The sequence below is a fragment of the Echiichthys vipera genome (assembly GCF_963691815.1).
Source record: "Echiichthys vipera genome assembly, chromosome: 5".
Classification (NCBI taxonomy): Eukaryota; Metazoa; Chordata; class Actinopteri; order Perciformes; family Trachinidae; genus Echiichthys; species Echiichthys vipera.
The window spans coordinates 30,732,900-30,753,385 of NC_139830.1; the positions used below are offsets into that span (position 1 = coordinate 30,732,900).

The 20,486-nt window shown below is 41.1% G+C and overlaps 1 protein-coding gene across 6 annotated transcripts in view; it reads left to right on the forward strand.

Annotated features, from left to right (window-relative positions):
- LOC310947614 (RNA-binding protein Musashi homolog 2-like) overlaps nt 1-20,486 on the forward strand; it is a gene marked incomplete at both ends in the record, with an annotated part of 337,457 nt that overhangs the window by 274,420 nt on the left and 42,551 nt on the right. For all 6 annotated transcript variants that reach the window (XM_083914481.1, XM_083914482.1, XM_083914483.1 and 3 more), the window contains 2 exons: nt 3,996-4,110; nt 7,610-7,684. In XM_083914481.1, coding sequence (XP_083770607.1) covers nt 3,996-4,110; nt 7,610-7,684 — 190 coding nt within the window. The remainder of the gene's footprint in view (nt 1-3,995; nt 4,111-7,609; nt 7,685-20,486) is intronic.

Genomic DNA, 20,486 nt, shown 5'->3' on the forward strand with positions numbered 1-20,486 from the left:
AGGCTCCCAGGGCTGATCTAAATCGACAAATGTATGCTTGACGTTTGCAAATGACAGCCAACATTACAAAACATCTAAAGATCCCAGCTGCAACGATGCTAGCTCCCTGCTGGCTAACATTAGCAAACATACATGCTCGCTAACTGGCAACCAATCAAAATAGTTACACATCCCACATTATGACATTTATTGAGGGGTAGGAAAGGTTTTCTTGTATTATGCCTATGTGTGTGTGATTACGTGCTTCCTTAAAAATAATCCCCATACAGACTATCCTGTGTAATTTACATTATCCCATGTGCATCTACGTATATGTGATCATGCTGCTGCCTCTTGCTTTTGCTGATGATCAGTACTTGTTTTTTGTCTGTTATATAGCATGCATTGCAGATGACAATGTTTCTGTCTCTACAGGGTCTCTGTTCAAATCATGCGCTGTAATGAATCCCTTACCACTTCATCTTTCTTGGGGAGCTAATTTTAATATAAGGGTGACGGTGTCCTCCACCTCTGCCACTGTTAAGTGTTTGAATAGCATTTTGACATGCTCCTACAACAAAAACCAATCTGAATTTTATGGAATACACTAACAACTTTAATTTGTAAAAATTTGTCAAACTACATTAACATAAAAACTAAGTCTAAGTAATCAAGACTGAAACAGTAAGAATCTATTGCATTAATAGCCTACCGATGATCACTCCACACAGCCTGAGTCTCTGGAAGGGTCGCTTTCCAGCCTTCTCCCTTGAGCTGAATCCGACCCACAGCTCTGTTAATGTGTAAGGACTACAATCATGAAAAAAAATCAAAAAGTTATTCTATTGATTGGATTCAAAAAATGTTTTAAATCATCATAGGGTGGCCTGAGTATAGCCGCAACCAGGATGCAGAATTAAAAGAATGTCTTTAAAGAATTAAAGAAGAAATAGTCGTAACGGAAGGAGATAATGTATTGACTTTCACTGTGTGCTATTGAAATTTGAGGTAAAATTGTCAAGACCATTTCTATTTTTCCTCCTTCATAGTGAACAAGAACCGTTTTTAAAAGAGACAGGATGTACAAATAATGAAAAGAAATCAGCATATACCTGCAAACCAAACAAATGTACAATGGTGGAAAGTAACTAACTACATTTACTTCAGTACTGTATTTAAATTCAATTTACAGGTACTTGTACTTTACTTGAGTAATTCCATTTTAATATACTTTATACTTCAACTCCACTAAATTTCAGAGGAAATATTGTACTTTTTACTTCAATAAATTCATTTGGTGACTTCAGTTAATAGTTACTTCACAGTTAAATAAATAAATAATAAAATATTATCAACAAATGAAATAGTATAGTTATAGATTAAGCTTCATGACAGAATACAAATTAATGAAACAGGCCATTCTGCATAATGACTACTTTTAATGATTACTTTTTTGTACTTTCACTTAAGTAACATTTTGAATGCAGGAGTATTTCTACAGTGTGGTATTACTACTTTTACTTAAATAAAAGCTCAGAGTACTGCTTCCACTGCAAATGTATGAAACTTTAAATAACTGTATCGTATTTAGTTGAGTTTTGTGCGACATAAAAAATGATCACAATGTGTAAATTGAAATAGTATGATGCTGAATTTACTGAGACAGGAATTGTGAAATTAGAGGAATCTGATTATTAGGGAAATACTGTGGCTATTTCATTTGAATGGCATGATAAGAATAAACATTACTAAATGTAACATGAATACAATTTTAACACATGGTCCCTGAACATTATTTCTGATTGATTCCCAGCAGATAGATTTTCACCGCAAGGATGGTTGACTCTGCCTAAGATGGTAAACAGAGGATAGCACATTTATATCAAATATAAACTCTAATTACAGTATACTCTGTTACACTCAAAATAATAAACACCTAATTTAATAAGGTATTGCATATTTTCTTAATATACAGTTATACCGTTCAGATATAATAAATGCACTAAGCTGAATGCACATGACACACTGACACAGATATCTACAAATAATATGACGTATCAGTTGATACCAAAATAACAATTTACTCAGTCATTAGCTGGAGAGATTGTATTGTTTAAAACATTTCAGTATTTATTACAATATTATTGAACTGCTAAACGGTAACATCACGCTAGCCTAAACAACGTTAGCCCAGGACCAACAGGCCCCCTGGCCCTTTAATTTTGCATATAAAACCACACTTCAATACTGGAGCAGATACAGTAATAGGCACTTACATCTGTTTCATGTACGCACACAGGTACTCCTAATGACACAAAAACCCTGTCTGGAAACTGGAAATCTCAGCCCTCTATAAATAATTACTGTTTAGCCTACTACATCCATTCTGTTTCTCTCTCTCTTGCTCTCGCTCGCTCTTAAACAATTGTGAATCCAAAAAAAAATAACCTTCTTGGCTAGGCCTGGATCTATGCACAGGCATTCCAGGCCCATGTGTAAGGCCTCCTTGCCACTAGGGTCCCAGAAAGAGGGGTTAGGTCTGGGGGTTTAAAGCTTTGGCTCTTATCACAGGGTTTCCTGCTGCACTTTACAGCTTAGGTGGCCACCTAATCAACACAGGCCTGCCGCCTTACTACTAAACATCTTCCAAAATATATATATATATATATATATATATATATATATATATATATATATATATATTAAGAATAATGATATGACAGTGATTAGCCGTGTTTCCTCTTGTCCTAACAGCACACGAGCGTCAGACTGTCGCGTCAAATTGACTCTCCACACTTATTCATAGAATGTGTGGAACAAGCTGAAAAATATGCCCCTAAAAACAGGTAAATGTCCCGTGCACCAGCAGACTACTGATGTGTTTAACAAGGAGGGATCGCCGTCATTTTGAAGCGGTTGCGTTCAGCATCATGTAATCAAACAGAGCTGATCGGTCTAGATGATATTTTTAAATTTTTTAATTAATTTTTATTGTAATTTAATATTTAGTGTTGAATAAATAATTGTTCAATGTAGTCCATTGCACAAACAAGACCACCAACCCCCCCAGATGGGAAACCACATCCTAACTAACTAACTGTATCCTAACCTGTAGTGAGGTAAAGAGGTTGAAGTAGACACACATAAGCGCTGCTTTCAAACACCAGGGAGAAGTTGACACAGGTTTGCTTACCAGTAAGCAGGCCCGTTGCTGGATTAGTGGTTAAAATATCTCTCTGAGCCCGCCAGCAAAGTTAAATTTGTTTTTGGTTGGATCCTCAGAAACAATAGTGCCAGTGTCCACAAGCACGCCTCAATTACCGGCTTCACCAAGTCAGAGGACATTGGAGGCTCCGCACCCAGAAACATCTGCGGCTTGCTGCTCTCTCTGAGGAATTCTGTCTGTCTATCGATTTCTGTCAGCTCTATGGACAGCAGTGCTATACATACGCTACTCCAACACACAACAAACAGTCATCAGTTCTCCAATACAACCAAGCAGGCTCTAACTTCTGGAGCACTTGTTCTGACAGTATCTAATATTACCACCTAGGGGTTTACAGTTGAGGGTTTATGACTTGTCCCATACGAATGCTCAAGGGTGCCTTGTGTGTCTCAGCCCAAAGTGTTGGTATTTGAAGCCCTGGCAATGAGATCAGGCTGGTGAAAGAAATGGAGACTAGAGGTCGACTCACACTTACCATTTGTACCGTGCCAAGCAAGAATAACAGCTAAAGCCTAGTTCATTTGAACAGTATGCTGTGCTTAAGCACAATACAGTTGGACATTTAAAAGATCCTGCCGAAGGGTTGGCGGTGGTCTGATGCAGAGGTGGAATGTTTACTGTAGATTCGGTCAGATTAAAATATTCAAAAGCAGTTAAAGCACAAAGTACAAATGTAAGTGTGAGTAGACTCTAAATGGTAAGAATCAAATGTTGTTGGACTGATTTTCATGTTGTTTTCTGTTTGCATTGTTGAATTATGATCTGCAATATCGTCATTGTTGCTCTACAGGTAGAATGCAAAAAGGCCCAGCCTAAGGAAGTGATGTTTCCTCCAGGGACACGAGGTCGGGCAAGGGGCTTACCATACACTATGGATGCCTTCATGCTGGGTATGGGCATGCTGAGTAAGTACACTGCCTTTCTTCAACTATGGAAAAACCTTGGGCTTAATTGTCATGGCAATGCCTAAAAAAATAACTTTCAGAAAATATTATGTTTGTAAGATGGCGTCCAGCTGGATCTGATCTCAACAGAGCAAAACATATGAACTATTCACAGCAGCTGCTTTACAGCATGAGCCCCTTGAGCTCACATAGCGATCACTGCCAGTCAGATATTAATTAACTACTACGTCAGCATCCAGGTAACAGTTTATATTGGGTTGATCTGAAACAACTAGTTACCTTGATCTCATCTTAGAAAATAACAAAACATATTTATCAAGGTGTCTTTCCAAAAGCTACGGATATGTTGACCACTGCATGACAGCTCCATACGACTCTACACATTATGACAAAGAAATACATTTTTAAAATGGCAATTTTTGGGGCATTTTTGGAAGTCGCCCGAATGTTTATTGCTAAGAAAAAAAGCAATTTTACTGATGTTATAAGTGTATAAGTATAATATTTTTTCCATGAGGGGGCGGCAAGGTGGTGTGGTGGTTAGCACTGTCGCCTGGATTCCTGGTTTGAATACGGGCTGGGGCCCTTCTGGGTTCTCCGGCTTCCTCCCACAGTCCAAAGACACGCACGTGTTAGGGGCAAGTGGTTGAAGATGATGGATGATGATGGATGGGTCAGAGAGAAGCACATCACTGAAGTTCCGAAGTTCATTTAACTCTATAATGAATGTAAATAACCATTTACTCTGCTGTAATGAAGTTTGATTTCAAAACATAACTTTGGATAGAATAAAACTCCATGCTTGGTTCATTTGGAGATAATATCTAAATAACACAGTATTGACCAGCAGTGTCGGAAAATTGTTGGGGCTTCAGGGTTTTACTGTTCAATACATACAAAATCGTCTTGTCATATTAAATGTTTTTCTTTGTCATAATGTGTAGAGTCGTATGGAGATGTAATGTAGAGGTCAATAAAGCTGCAACAGTTGCAAACACACCTTGATAAATATGTTTAGTTATTTTCTAAGATGAGATCAAGGTAACCAGTTGTTTCTGATCAACCCAAAATCAACTGTTACCTGGATGCTGACGTAGTTCATTAAGACGTGACAGGCAGTGATTGCTGTGTGAGCTCAAGTGGTTCACAGCATAGAGCAGCGGCCTATGAAATTCATGTTGTGTTTTGCTCTGTTGAGATCGAATCCAGCTGGCTGTGATCTTGCAAACATGGTGCGGCTAATGTTGTCCGCACTTATACAATCATATCCGCCACAGTAGATGAAATGTGGCTTAAAAATTGCCCATAAGATGAAGAGGCTGAACACAGCTGCTGCTGTTAGAGAAACACAACATACAGAAACCAGTTGGTGTGGAAACCAGTAGGGGCATAACACCGGAGCTACCGCTACCATCCCTGGCCATAGCCTTAACCTACACCTGCCCACATCGCAATGTTTTTGGCTCACTTCCTATATTTAGTCCGATCGTCATCATAAACTGCCGTTGCTTCAGATGATGGTTCAGACAGACAAGCTCTTTTCCTCTCTCTCTGAATAAATAAGAGCTTTGCAAGATGAGTTATTAGCTAGCTTCTTGTGGTCGGCACGGTGTGGACAGTTTGTGAATGTCTGGTCGTTCATACTAAATGGGGTCAGAGCGGCTCCAAGAACTGACCTCTCAGCTATGGATGTATACTCTCAGCCAATAAAATTCCAGGGTCCTGAAGCTAGACAATAATTGCAGTGTGGTCTGTGGGATTGCATGGAAATTGTGACAAAATTTTGGAGATGTGCAGCTTGGCACCAAGAAACTCCACGCACAGACCCTCAATGCACAGGCCACAATTGCACAATATCACCATCTACACCGGACCGACAGTGCTGACCACAAGAAGCATGAAACATGTTTATGGTGGCGCATAAGTGTGGCGACAGCGCTTCACACATTAAGGTGTCGTCCTCACTCAACCCTGCACCGTGCACTGTGCCTCACTTGATGCCTCAGCACCACACCTGCCTTTATGTGCAACTAGAAATGTTTTATTTTCTAAAGGCCCGTCCACACAAGGACACGTTTTCCTGTAACCGCATATTTTTAGTATCGGTTAGGCTGACCATCTATGCAGCTGGCGTTATCAGAGCCTGAAAACAGTTTTTTTTGTAACCAGGTCCCAGAGTGAGAATATTTGAGAACGCCCGCCCCCCCCCCCCCCCGTGGCGTTGTCGTCAGCAAAACCGCATACTTTGCCGGCATTTCCCCGCCTTCGACCTCTAACCCCGCGGTGTCACATAACAACAACAGTGATGCTGCGTGAGAGGAGAGAGACGGACCCATAGACAGTTTACTGAACTGGACTCTGAGCCACATGCATGGGAATGAATTAGGCCGACCACATATGTCTCCTTTTCCCTGATGCTCTGAATAAGTCGCTTAATTGGTCGCTAGTAGCTTTTTACAGGTAAAGTTCTAAGAGGGTGTGAAAAGTCTCTAAATCTAGTGAGAAAGTGCCCGCCTGTGAGTGCTTTGGGACAGGGAAGGGGCTCACAGTAGCCTCCTTCTGCTCGTTGAGGACACTAACTGCAGAGTGATTGGTGCATCAGAGTCCAAAACACCAAGAAAGTCTCCAATAATACTAGAAACAGTCGACAGATTTCTCTATAGGATGGATGAGGATTTGGAAATTTGAAAACTTGCGGCCGGTGTTTGTATCATAGACTATATAGCATCTCCCCCTCTCTTCTTCCGTTGTTGGTGTATTTCTGTCGCAGTTACAGCTCCACATCCAGGCCTGGCATGTGTATTACAGTCTGAGTCGGTTCACTGGTTTCGTGTGGACGCAGATATGTCTTGAGTCGAGTCTGTGTGGACAGAAAACCTTTTAAGAACGACAGTGAAAAAAAAAGTTTTCGACGGTGTGGATGTACCCTAAGATAATTAATTATGTAAGATGTAGTGTTGGTGTGGCGTGGTTGCATAGGTGAGGACCAGACAATCCTGTTAACGTGTTAATGTTACACCAAAATGAAACGCACATCGCCTTCAACACATGTGCCTGTTGACTTTGTAACTGTTGTCTATGGACATTGTAGGTGTGATGTCAACAGTTGTCAGACTGCAGAGGACTTGTCGGGCACTTGAGGTGTTTAATGTACTGAGGTAAAACGTTCCATCCCTCACAATCTATTTATCAGTTGTGAGGTGTTGACCCTCTCTGTGTTGGAGTGAGGCACCACTCGATATAGCACACCCTCGAGTCCCTGCCCTGCCCTTGAGTCAGTCTCACCCTTCACATTTCAGGTCACACTCTCTCATTCATTATTCAGAGCAGGGGCCAAATGGCTGCTTTCTAGCTGCAAATCCCTCGACCTGCCCACACAGGAGCTGATATCGTTTTGAATTCTCTGTATGTGGGCTAGATAGTTAGTGCACATTATTTTATTGTGATGTGTAAGTTCAGATGAGCGTTTCCAATCTGTCATATCTTGCCTCCTCTCCAGGTTATCCTAACATTGTAGCTACATACGGCAGAGGCTACACCGGTTTTGCTCCAAGCTATGGCTACCAGTTCCCAGGTAAGTTCTGTTTGAAATTGATTGATTCCTCCTCTTGTGTACACACTCAGACCACAGCGCACCAGGGAACACACACATTCTTCTCACACACACACACACACACACACACACACACACACACACACACACACACACACACACACACACACACACACACACACACACACACAGATCAAGCCAGCCTGACCAGCTCTTCTTCAGGGGCACATTCCCCTTTTAGCAATCCACACAGCAGTCTAATCTCAGTGAAATGCAACCACCCCTTTCTCTCCAAATTAGATTTGATAAGGTGACACTGAGCTATTATTTCCCCTTTCAATACCTCTAACTACCTTTAAAATGGGAAATGCCAGAGCCACTCCTAGATAGCAAGTCATTAGCAATCAACACTTAACACCTGATTTCATGCTTCATTTGGCAGAGTGGGAGGTGGGCTGCCTTGCCAGTTCCCTGTCTGGCACTGATGCTATGTGACTATACTTTCTTCTAGAGAGATACAAAGAGGATTGCTACTGCTCTGACATTAAAACAGAATTATTTTTATTATTATTATTAGGGTGTGAAGTTCACACTAATTGATACGTTGAAACTGTATAGTATCTTTGATATTGAAGTTGTGTCGATTTGGTTTGGTTCCATTCAAAAGTAGCTAACGTTAATCACCAAATAACAATGAAAAGGTAAACTAGGACAAAGCATTAAGATTAGGTGATAATACAACCTTAATCTACTGCTAGTGCAAAGATAACAACAGGGACCTTGAGTGGTGAAACCATTTGTTAGGCCTGGGCAAAAGGAGGACTCAAATGCAGACGATTAAGGCAGGCTTTATTTCAGACACACTGAGTAACCTCTTTAGACAGAGCAATAAATAAATAGGCTACCAAACACGATACTCATCAGTTCGGACGAGGGGATGAACATAAGGAACAGACGTGGCTAGAAACACCTCCTGAGGAGGAAAAGCCAACAGGTAATATCTACGTTGATCTGAATAACTATCTATGAAAAGTTACACAAAAGAAAATTGCTCACAAGGAGAAGAACAACAATACCATGCTGTACAGAGCTTAAGAAACTACAACTCAAAAACACTCCAAGAGTAGGAAAAACAAAGGCACTATAAAGATTAACTAGCTAATGAAGCTGACCAAAAACTTAAGAAACAAAAAATCACTCTTCTTCAGAGGAACTCAAGGGAACAGAATTATTAACGAGGCAATATTTGGTGGCTGTGGTAATGGCTGGAGATACACGACAAGACGATATACTCTGGCAACGAGACAGGAAGACAAGGACTATATACGCATGAGGAAGGATGACACAGGCGGACACAATAATCAGGGAACACAGCAGACCGGTGATACAGGAGGAAGGGCAAGTGACCTGAAACGAGAGGAGGATTACTTTTCAAAATAAAACATGAATTTTACAAGACAAAAAACCCGACAGGACACCTCTCACTACGGTGTGACACCATTAACTACAACCCTATTTATATTGTTGTGCACATGAAATTGTAATATTATAAATAAATAAAAATCCTACGCAGGCAGACCCTTCTAGTGAAGGCGTGAGGGTCCTGTTACTGTCCATGTCATGTTGCAGTCTGCCAGCAGCTTAGTTACCCTTTGTATCTTCATGGAAAATGTGAATCAAAATTATCAAAACATCTAAAGGATGTCATCTATCCCAAAGACTACGTTGCCAACCCAAAGCAGACAGTTGCTCCTCATCATCCTTAAGTTATCCCACCTGTCAAAAACTTGTACCATGACAGCCGTTATTTTACAGAGGACTATACACCTACTTAGGGTTAAAGCTATGGTCTACGATTTGGAATATTGGTAATTATTATAAACATCGTTTATACACTGATTCTGGTCCTATGTCTGATCTAGACATTATGAACAGCAAAAAGAAACAAACAATATCCATTCAGTCTATCAGCCTTAGGCCTGCAGAGAATTTAACCAAAGAGACCCAACCGGTCCTAAAGGCTCCCTTTGGCTCCTACACTCCATCCAATCATCTCCTCTCCCCTGGTCTCCCCTCATCTTACCTGGTCTCCCCTTGTCTCACTTCGTCTCAGCTGCTCCTCGTCATCCCACCTCGTCCCCTCCCACTCCCCCATCCCTCTCTGTAAACTCTGAGCAGCTAGTGATTAGCTTAGCAGCTCAGCTATCAGAGCTGCTTTTACCATAGAGAAGGAAAAGACTGATACTAGCAAGCAACCTCTGCTCGCCCCGACGGTAAAGACTGGAAGAAAATGTAAGACGACCGAGGAAATGGCAGAAATGTGGAACACTAAGGGGAGGGGTTTGGTTTGGGGGGGGGCGGGGTCAAATCTGTCTCAGAGAGTAAACTGATTTTCTGAATGTAGGCCCGAGCTCAACAGTGAATTAAGTTCTACACTTCTGCCTACAATTGAACTATTTCAGCTGGTGCAACCCAGTGCTGAACTTTTATTAATATTCACACATGCTACTGCAGGTAAATATTTGCCACTGTATTGTTGACGGATTTAATGCTAGTTTGGCAAACATTTCATATACTTTTTAAACTCCTAAAAATATCATTACCAGGAAGAATACCCTGGCTTACAGGGAGTGAATGAGTAGAAGAAATGCACCATGCCTTACAAGAGTGGTGGGACACACACACGATTCTTTTATATTTCTAAACAGCTCGGCTCCAGCCCCCCGCGACCCCGACATTGAATGAATGAATGGTTGTGTTGGCGCGTGGCTGCAGCAAGACGCACTGCAGAGCCAAAGTCATCTCCTCGGTTAGTGGCTACCCTCGATAAATTGCATTAAATCAAACAAGGTATCAGATGATTAACATCTCGGTGTGGTTCTTCTAGGTGACAAAGGTTACCCTCTAACTGAATACCTGATAACCCCGCTGGCAAACCCCGCTACAGAGCAAGAGCGCCGTATTCAGCACGCCTGCCGTGAAATGCACCCCCTCGCATTATAGGTGATATTCTGGATCAGAAGGCTGTTGTTTCCACCTATAGGAGTAGTTTATATACAGCTAACCCACAACGGTCAGAACATTGGTTACCTACAGTCTTTAAACTATTTTAAAGAGTTTAAAATCACAAACTTGGATAATAGCGAACACAAAGCAACACCCTTTTGTATGTTCTGTGGAAATATACTGCAGCCATAATTACAAAATGAATGAAATGGATCTTTTGAGCAAATTATATGTATTTGACTTAGGGTTTCCTAAATATAATCCCAGCTTTTCTTGCAATTCATAGGTTCAAACGTGTGTGCTTTTAATTGGGTTACACCTGTCCAACAGTGCGCACAGGCGCATTCGGGTCACAGTGGAGCGCTGCCGTTATTATTTTCCATACAGCATTTTTATGGGGCCCTTTTATTCCACTCTTAAGACTGACAAAAAGCACATCTTTATTTTGCTCCATCTCGGATGTCAGGATGCCGATCTGTGTGTCGGAAAAGTTTCTTTTCTCACCAGCGTTCTTCCTCTCCGTGTTTGACCTCAGTGGGCGAGGCCTCCGATCCAGGAATATTTAAGGGCGTAACATGTTAATGACGATCAAATTCAGCCGCAGCATTTATCAAGGCCTGCTCATTCGTACGCTGAGATTGGTCAGATACGAATGTTTCATAAATCACACGTGGGTCCTTTCCTACGACCAATTCTGCGCTCAGATCTGCGCCCGTTTTCACGCAAGATTGATAAATGAGGCCCAATGTCTTTTCTGTGGTCAATAATATCTCTTCAATTCTTTCCAAATATGTAAAGTAGGGCCCTCTGTCTTTTAAAATGAGCTTCTTATAAACAAGAGAGGACACATAATCTGCCATTCCATATGATATGTTTTTTGGGGGGGGCATACTAAAAAATACAAAGCTCAGTGGAGTATTTCATTTTTGTTTTACAATTAGTAGATAACCGTTCTTGGATTTAATTCCACACTTTGTACACTTCTGTATAAATACGTTAGTACTGCACTCTTCACATACTAATCAGAGGAATCTGGATCAAAATTGTGCACTTTTTACCTAGTGTACCATATGGTTGTCATCACATTGGGTCACAAGCGTCTGGCTGCAGGCGCCACTCACAGGCGGTTCTGTTTACAGTCGCCACTCTGAGGCAGCACCAATCTCAGGCAGGGGATATACACAAAAAATACAAAATAAAATCCTACTTCCGGTGCAGACATATATTAAATCATGCACTACATATACTGATTTCACGATCCTCTGTGTAGCACATTATGTTTGTATGCCAGTGCAGTAATATAATTATAGCCGACTATCAGCACTTTATTTCAACATGTTTATTTGTTCTGTCACAATAAGACATGAACCTCGTCCACAGCACCCACTTCAGACGTTAATTGGCCGTAACAGATATCAGCCTCATAGTTATGGATGAGAAGATTCCTGCTCCACCTCCCAGCAGCTTCAGAAGGCTGTTATCTATTTACATGGTAACGGTCGCCATTAGGAAATTCTTGGTGTTACTTTTAAATAATCTGGGTCACATTGAGAATTCCAACTAAACGGCTGTTACTTGGTTAGGTTTAGGCAATAAAATATGTGGTTTGGATTAAAATACTAAAGATGGACAGGAAACTTAAAAGACAATCATCTCAGGTTGGACGTGATCTTGTGTGAAAGTCCTACGTGTTTCTCACTTAACCCTCACACCAACTGGTTGATTCTTAACTATTCCCTAAGGTGATACATCATCACACAGCACTGTGGTTAAGCTGTTTACACCTACGATGATGGCTGATCCAGTTTACAGTTAAAATATATGGTAAAGGCCTTCTGAGGCAACTAGCAGGTAGAGTAATTGGCCACGTTGGGTTCAAACCTAAGACACTCTTTCTGTGAAGTGTCGAGAAGCACTGAGCCACAATTTGTCAAGGTCACTGTTGTGCAAACTTCCCAAAGAGTCCGCTGTAGCCAGGATTTTTTTAATAGAAATCTTTGCACTGCAATGTCTTCCCGCTTCTATTGCATTAATTACAACACAAAAGGTTGGAATGGAAATGAGCTGGGAAATGGAGCAATGCTATAGGAGTCCCACAGTGTGACAGAGGGAACAGGATTCAAATGTGTCTGCCTTAGGACTGTGCCGCCTTCAAGGCCACAGACCACAGCGCACCAGGGAACACAGCAAGCTGCTGTCATTCTTCTCACACACACTCACATACATACACACACACACACACACAGCTGTTGGCCCAATAGGGTTGGCCAAGACAGCTTGTCAAATCCCTGCCTCCTCCAACTGTGATATCTCCTCCAACTGCCCTTGCTCATCAGTAGTGGTTGCTCCATGTGTTACTGAAGGAAGAGCTTTGTCCCCTGAGGCTTAGCGACAGATCAAGGCCTGTACCCTCACTATGTGCATGTCTCTGTAATCACAACCACAATGCTTTGTCTATCTGTCTCCCGCAGCACATAACACGTGTATATCTATCCTTTCATTCAATTCAATTCAATTCTGTTTTATTTACAGTGCTAATTCATAACAAAAGTTATCTCAGAACACTTTACATATGGATTAGGTAAAGACCACACTCTATGACTTATGTATGATGTACATAGACCCAACAATTCCCCCTTGAGTACACAGTGGCAACAATAACCTTCCCTTTAACAGGCAGAAATGTCAGACAGACCTGCTCTATGGAGGACGGACATCTGTCTGCACCGGTTGGGGAGGAAGAAAAGGAAAGAGAGAAGAGATGGACAGAGAGAGACAAAGACAGACAGAGAGACAGCCCCAGAGATGGGGCATTTAATATAGTAGAATAGTAAGAAACAAACACAGCTAAGGTGATAGAATATGAAAATGATGATAATTATGGTTGTAAATATGATCAATGATGAGTAGTGGTAATAACAGCTGTGATACAATGAGATATATTACTGATGGTGTTTTTATGGCTACAAATTGTATAGTTTACAAGACTAGTGACAGTATATATGCGTAATAGTGATAATAGTAGCAGGAAGCGTCATGCAGGACCACGGCAGCAGGCACCACCACGATCAGCAGAGACCTGAGGGACGACAAAGCACAAACAATTCTGGGGAAGAAGTTGAATTAGTAACATGCATTGATGAGACATGAATGATACAGACAGAGAGGAGAAAAGCTCCGAGCATCAGGAAAAGTATTATCCCCCGGCAGACTAGGCCTATAGCAGCATCATTAAGCAGAACAGTCATTTAAGTCATTTAAAAAATAACAACATTGCTAAGGGCTCGTAAGCCCTAGCTGTAAGCTTTATCAAAGAGGAAAATTTTTAAGTTTACGATATGACGGAGCCTGACCTAAAGGAGCTTTGTAGGTAAGGAGAAGGATATTAAATTCCATTCTAGATTGTACAGGTGGCCAGTGCGCATAAGCTAATACAGGAGAAATATGTTCTCTTCGATTTGTTTTAGTTAGTACTTGAGCTGCAGCATTTTGGACCAACTGGAGACTCTTAACAGACTTATTGGAGCAGCCTGATAATAAGGAGTTGCAATAGTCCAGCCCAGAAGTAACAAATGCATGGACTAGTTTTTCTGCATCTTTCTGAGACACATTTGTCGTTAACATGTACAAACTGAGATCTATCTCATAAATAAGACTTAAGCCAGCTCAATGCAGTTCCTTTAATGGCAATTAGATGCTCCAGTCTCTGTAGCAGGATGCGATGGTCAATATTGTCGAAGGCAGCACTAAGATCTAGTAAAACAAGTACAGAGACAAGTCCTTTGTCTGAAGCTATTAGAAGGTCGTTGGTAAATTTTACCAGTGCTGTCTCAGTGCTATGATTCATTCTAAATCCAGACTGGAAGATTTAGAATAAATCTCAAATAACTTATTATTTTGTAAAAAGTCACAAGGCTGATTGGCGACTAATTTATCAAGGATCTTAGAGAGAAAAGGAAGGGTAGATATACTGTAGGTATATATTCTTATATTCATTCCTGCCTCATCCAATCTGGGACCCTTTATAAAGCTGGTTACTTTAGGTTAACATTTCAGGCTTTGCTCTTAATCCCATGGCTCCTCCTGTGAAATGATTGTGCCTTCTTTGCCCCGGTTCTTCCCACACATTCCCTTTCCCTGTGATTTCCTGATAGCACCAGAATGACCTTGGTGCTAGTACGTGAAAGGTTGAAAAGTCTCCCCCGCCCTTTCCTTGTGCAGTCTTAAGGGTGAGAGTAGTAGAGTTAGAGGTTAAAAATTAACCGTTGAGAAAGCGAGGAGCTCATCTCTTTTTGAAGCACAGCCCATGATCCTCACCAGGGACTCAATTCAGGCAAGGTCACACAAGGTGGCTGGTGTCGGTGTGTGCGGTTTATGTGAAGGCTGTGAGTGTTCATTCTGCCTCTCCACTTCTCTTCTACCAGCTGTTTTTGGCTCAATTTAACACTGTTTCATTACAGCAGTAGATTCAAAGTCAACTTCTTCCATTGCCTCCTGCTTTCATAGAGCAGTCAGTGCTTCCTTGAATGTAGCTTGTGATGTGTGTGGGAGACATAGTGCTGAAGGTAAATGGCAACAGTAATGATTACACTTCACGCTCCCATGTTGTATTGCTTTGGTATATTTACTGTTTCAGTGGGTTTCATTACTGATTTCTGTGTGTGTGCTGCAGTGTGTGGAGAGTGTGAGGAACAAGTGTTATGTACTGGCAGGCACATATTGTGAAAAACACAACAATAATTGTAAGTGCAGCTTCAAGGCATTGTATTGACTGGAGGATAAAGTGTGCTGTGCTGCAGTGATGTCACTTGCTACTTGGCCTCTTCCACAGCTTTCTCTGGTCTCTTTCCCGTCCTTTGCTCATTTTTTACAAACTGATTGTCTCTTTGTATTTGTCACAGTTCATTATTGGCCTCTGATGAGAGCTGAAGGCTGTGGCACTGCAGTGCTTGCCTGTTGTATGTGTGGTAGTGGAGCATCAAGGTCACAGGCTCTTAAAGCAACTTTCTCTGTTGGCCCAGCTAATAAGAGCTCCCTTCCTTCCTGTCTTTCTTCCCTCGTTCTGCTAACCTGTTTGTTGAGGACCATGCCTGGAATTGATGTTTCACTTTTGATTAGTGCCTGATTAGTTATGCAAACAGATAGCATTAGAGACACACACAAACAAAGACACACATTGCTGCTTTCTAACCCTCAACTGTGCAAAATTTTTTTTACCACAGAGCAAAGTCCTGCAGAGGTCCAAGCTTTGGGAATCAAACAAATCTGCCAAGCTCATGTTTAATTTGCTCTGTCAGGTACATCTGGACCCCCTCCCATTCAGACAGATTTCAAGCAGCTTCAGATCTGACCAACTAATCTCAACCAATGTCAAACTAGACAGCGCTGATCAAGAGGTTCTTCTTCTGTTACTGTTTTTTTCTATTTCTCACCTCAGATGTTCCCTTTAAGTCGATTCCTGAAGACACCTTTATGAACACCTTTGTGGTGACGTCTATGAAGCTCTTCACCTCGCGAAGAAAACCTCCTATTTGGGCTAGTTGGCTACAGTCAGTTAGGATCCACTTCAGATCCACTGCAAACACTGTTGCCCCTGGCCTAATTGGGGCATAATTTTTTTTGATGAACTATTACTATCTGTAATTGTTATTCTTATCATTTTTGTATTCACAATCCAAATAAAACATCCTAATTCAGGATCAAACAGATGGAAATTTCAAAACCTGTATTCAAATGTAGTTAATTTTTTCCGTTTTTTTAGTTTTGTGAAATGTTATATTCAAATATGCAAAGAAATGGGGTTTTATCCACTGAAAATGAATACAGTGCATACATAGTCAGAAATCCGAATATTGGAAAAAGCCAGTTTCAAAATTCATGTTTCATGTTATACATTAGAGCCAACATTTTTTACAAAGTAGTTGGATGTCTATTTATTACTCCATCAGCATTCAATGACATTTTTTTATCCATGTTGTAAGACTATAAACTTTAACTGATGTCGGCCAACTGGTCAATGTATCACTAGGCATACTGTTCATCAGAGGTGAATGCAGAGTGCAGATAAAGGCGTTGACAGGACATTTAATTAATAGCTATGTCGGCTGAATCTCAAAAAATCAAATTAAATTCCATACCTTCATCTTCTTACGCCTTGACTAATGCAATTCTCTTAATAGACTTTAAGTTAATGCTCATCACATACAAGGCCCTACATGGTCTTGCCCCTCATATTTCTGTACTCCTCCGACCTTCATGTGTAGGGACTCTTCTCATGCTACTGCAGAGGTTTGGTGTTATCATGAGCAGTATTAGTGGTTAAAAAAGACGTTTTAATGCCTTCACCGTGCTGCTCCGAGCTAATCAGTGTTAGCCACGCCCGGCTGTTAGCGACTCTATCGGATTTCTCTGTTAATAGTGGTTACACAAAAAAACTGTCTCGATGGCTTATTTGACGTGTGCGAGTGTCGAAAAAGACCATGGGATGATTTTGCACTGGAATTACACTTTATGTTGTTACGTTTTAGTAAGTGTTTCATATTTCCTGAAGCTGGTTTGTTTCTGCTAACAGAATGGCATTCATCATGTGTTTGGGGAATATGAATAACCTGAGTTCTCTGTGGTCATGTAAACACCATATCCTGAATATGATCATAAACCTCATTAACTGGATATTCATGTCCATGTAAACACACTCATGTGTGAATGTGCAGAGATCTCAGCTTCTGAAAATATAGAAATGCTGATATTCCTTAAAAAACATGTCAATTCCAAACTACAAAAAAACAATGAAATTACACTGTAAGGGTAAATTTGCTGATGACTGGAACGGTGATCTTCCATGGCAGCATAAAGCAGAAGATGGTGTTTACCTGTGCAAAGTATGTATGTCCATGTTGGTTTGATGTGCTCAGGATATGACTGGTAAGGAGTGTTTGCACGAAAGAGACATCGCTTGATAAGAGGTATCATTAAATTATACTCATTATTGTTTAACAGGTTTTATTTTTATTCGGGCAATGAACATGACATTTGTGAAAGTAGAATAAGACCTGACCTTAGTGTCAACCCCTGCTTTAAAGAATTAAGATTTAGCTGAATAATTATAAACCAGTCTCCCTTCCCTGCAGAACTGTGAATTTCACAACGTTTTGGCTGAATGTCATTGTGCTATCTATCTTCGTCTGTTGTCGGAGACTGTACAGGGGAGAGGTCAGAGCCCCTGCCCCTCAAAAGGTCTGCATACAGCCATTTTGATGCACTCTCCTCCAGCATCTGCTTCTTCTTCATTCTGGCATTTTCAGCCCCTCCTTTCTCCTTTCTCTTCTTGCCCTCCATCAGGTGTAACTGAGCAAATCCGATTCCTTTTCCACTGTAAGAAAATCCACTACTCCAACCGTCTGAGAGCCACTCATTCATCCCCATTCGTTCATTGGATAAACGCAGAGCGATACGCAGTTCCCATTTCCCATGAGGCTTTGCTTCGACCATTCTACATTAATTTATGAACAAAAAAACAAATTCAATCGTTGGCCATTTTATATTTGTGGTCATGAAAGTTATGTAACATCTGAATAAAAATGATTAGATCAAGATAGGAGGCTAAACAAAAATCAGCAGGCTGGATTAATGAGAGTGAGCATTGCACTGCAGCAACCATGAGTAAGATGTAGAGACACAATAAGTGTTATAAATAGTGGTTGGACTATCTGTGTAGTATGGTTTATAGAGATTTCTGAGATTTTCACAGGAACGTGCTTGATTCTGAAGAGTTTTAACACCATGGGCCGGTCATGAACATCACACGGCTGCGCAGGGCAGTCTGCCGGCCGGTTCATTTGAGCTTATTGGCCACCGGCCGACCGGGAAATCTCCCGGTTGTCCCGATGGCCATTCCGCCCCTGCCATATTCAAATGATTGGCAGTAAAAAAAAATAACAAAAGTGTTGTACTTGTTACAAATTGCAGTATAAGAGCAATAAACTATGTCAGATTGTTGAGTTCAACATCCCCACTTCCACATACTACTGTGAACGCAGTGTAGCATCCACTAACTTTGGTGTCTGCTCCACCAGGACAACTTGCTGGTGCCAGTGTGCAGATAAGGATCGAATAGACGTTGTACTCACTGGTGGTGGCTCAAATTGCGGGTCGTTTTGGTAGGGCAGTGGACATTTTTGCCTTTAGAGCACACACCTGCTGCATGCCTACCAGTTGATGGGTTCAATTTGTTAACCGTCTGCCCCCAAGTGTGGTGGCTATGATTCAAAGTGAGAGAGCTTCATCCACAAGAGGTCTATATGCCTGCAAGTGGCTGGCATATGAGCAGTGGACCGAAATGTGCTCCCATTTCAGTGCTCTATTGTGGATGTGTTGATGTTCCTTCAGGAACTGCTGGCTGTCCTTGCCCTTGATCAAAGTCTATTTGACAGCATTTGGGCTTTGATGGAGGGTGCACACCCTCTCACCATATAGTTTTTAGGTGGTGTCTGCCAGCTGAGGCCTGTTGTCAAATCCAGGGTTCCCTCATTGGATCTGACTTTAGTTCTTGAGGCTCTTTGTGGTTTCCCATTTGAGCTGGCTGAGTCCGTGGATATGAAATGTCTTTTGTACAAGACGGCAGTGCTTCTCGCTTTGATCTCTGCAAAGCAGGTCAGCGACTTTCATGTTTTATCTGTGCATCCCTCTTTCAGCCAGTTCACTTCAGGGTTACATTACGCCCAGATGCAGTATATCTGCTCTAAACTGTCCCTGCTCCCTATAGCTCTGGGGTTTTTGAGCTTTTGTCCTTTTTCTTTTATTTTCATGAAAACATTTATTTTAGCATTAGATAATGCCTCAATTGCATATTTAAACAGAACGTTTCCGAAAACTTGTAAATCAAAAAAAATGTATGAATTTCACAATCCATATCTTTAAACGTCTTTTCTCTACGCACAAAATTGTTTTTTCCTCACTCTGGACTGAAATCTCCACCTAAGTAGCACCAAACTTTCCACTGACATTCCCATCAATACTCTGAAAGGCTGTTACAGAGAGCTTTGTTTGTATAATTCGTATTCTGATTTATATAGCATTTTATTTGTTAAAACACAGAGAAGATTGAGAAGATTTGAGAAGATTTAAACCTTGTCCTAGAGTTAAACCTTTGACTCTTATATGTCAACAAAATAAAACAAGATTTTCGAACCTGGCTTTATCCAATGTTCACATTTCTGTTCTGGAAATGTATGCAAATGTGCACATATTTAATACAATAATGCACCTTTTGCATATTTAAGCACAACATATCAGAACACTTGCAGTCCAGATGTTACATTTCATTAAAAAAATAAAGTTAAAATGCACCCTCTACTGTCTCTGATGAATTCTAGTTCACTCCAGAGGGAGCTTGCTTAAAGTTAGATGTCTGGGTTGCCATAGATTATTTTACATACAGTATGTTACATATTGCCTTGAGAGCCCAGCCCAGCCCTCTATGTTTCTTGGTTTTACTGCAGACTGGGAGTCGACAGCCTTTCCACAGCTGCATTTTAACCCATATTTCCACTGGCTTTTCATAATCTGTGTTATGTTGCACTCACCTAGAGTGAGGCATAGGTTGCAGGCTTTTATATCCTCACTGCTTGGATGTTGGAGAGGAAAGAACCTTGTTTTTCACAGAGAATCTGTCAACAGTAAGTCTATTTTGAGTAGAGGGATAGAGGTCTGTACCAATTGGATTCTCGCTGTGCCTTAATGCCTTTAAATACAGCTGTGTAAAATGCTCCATTAGCTCAGACTGGAGGCATCCAAAATAGTACATAGAGGCTATCTA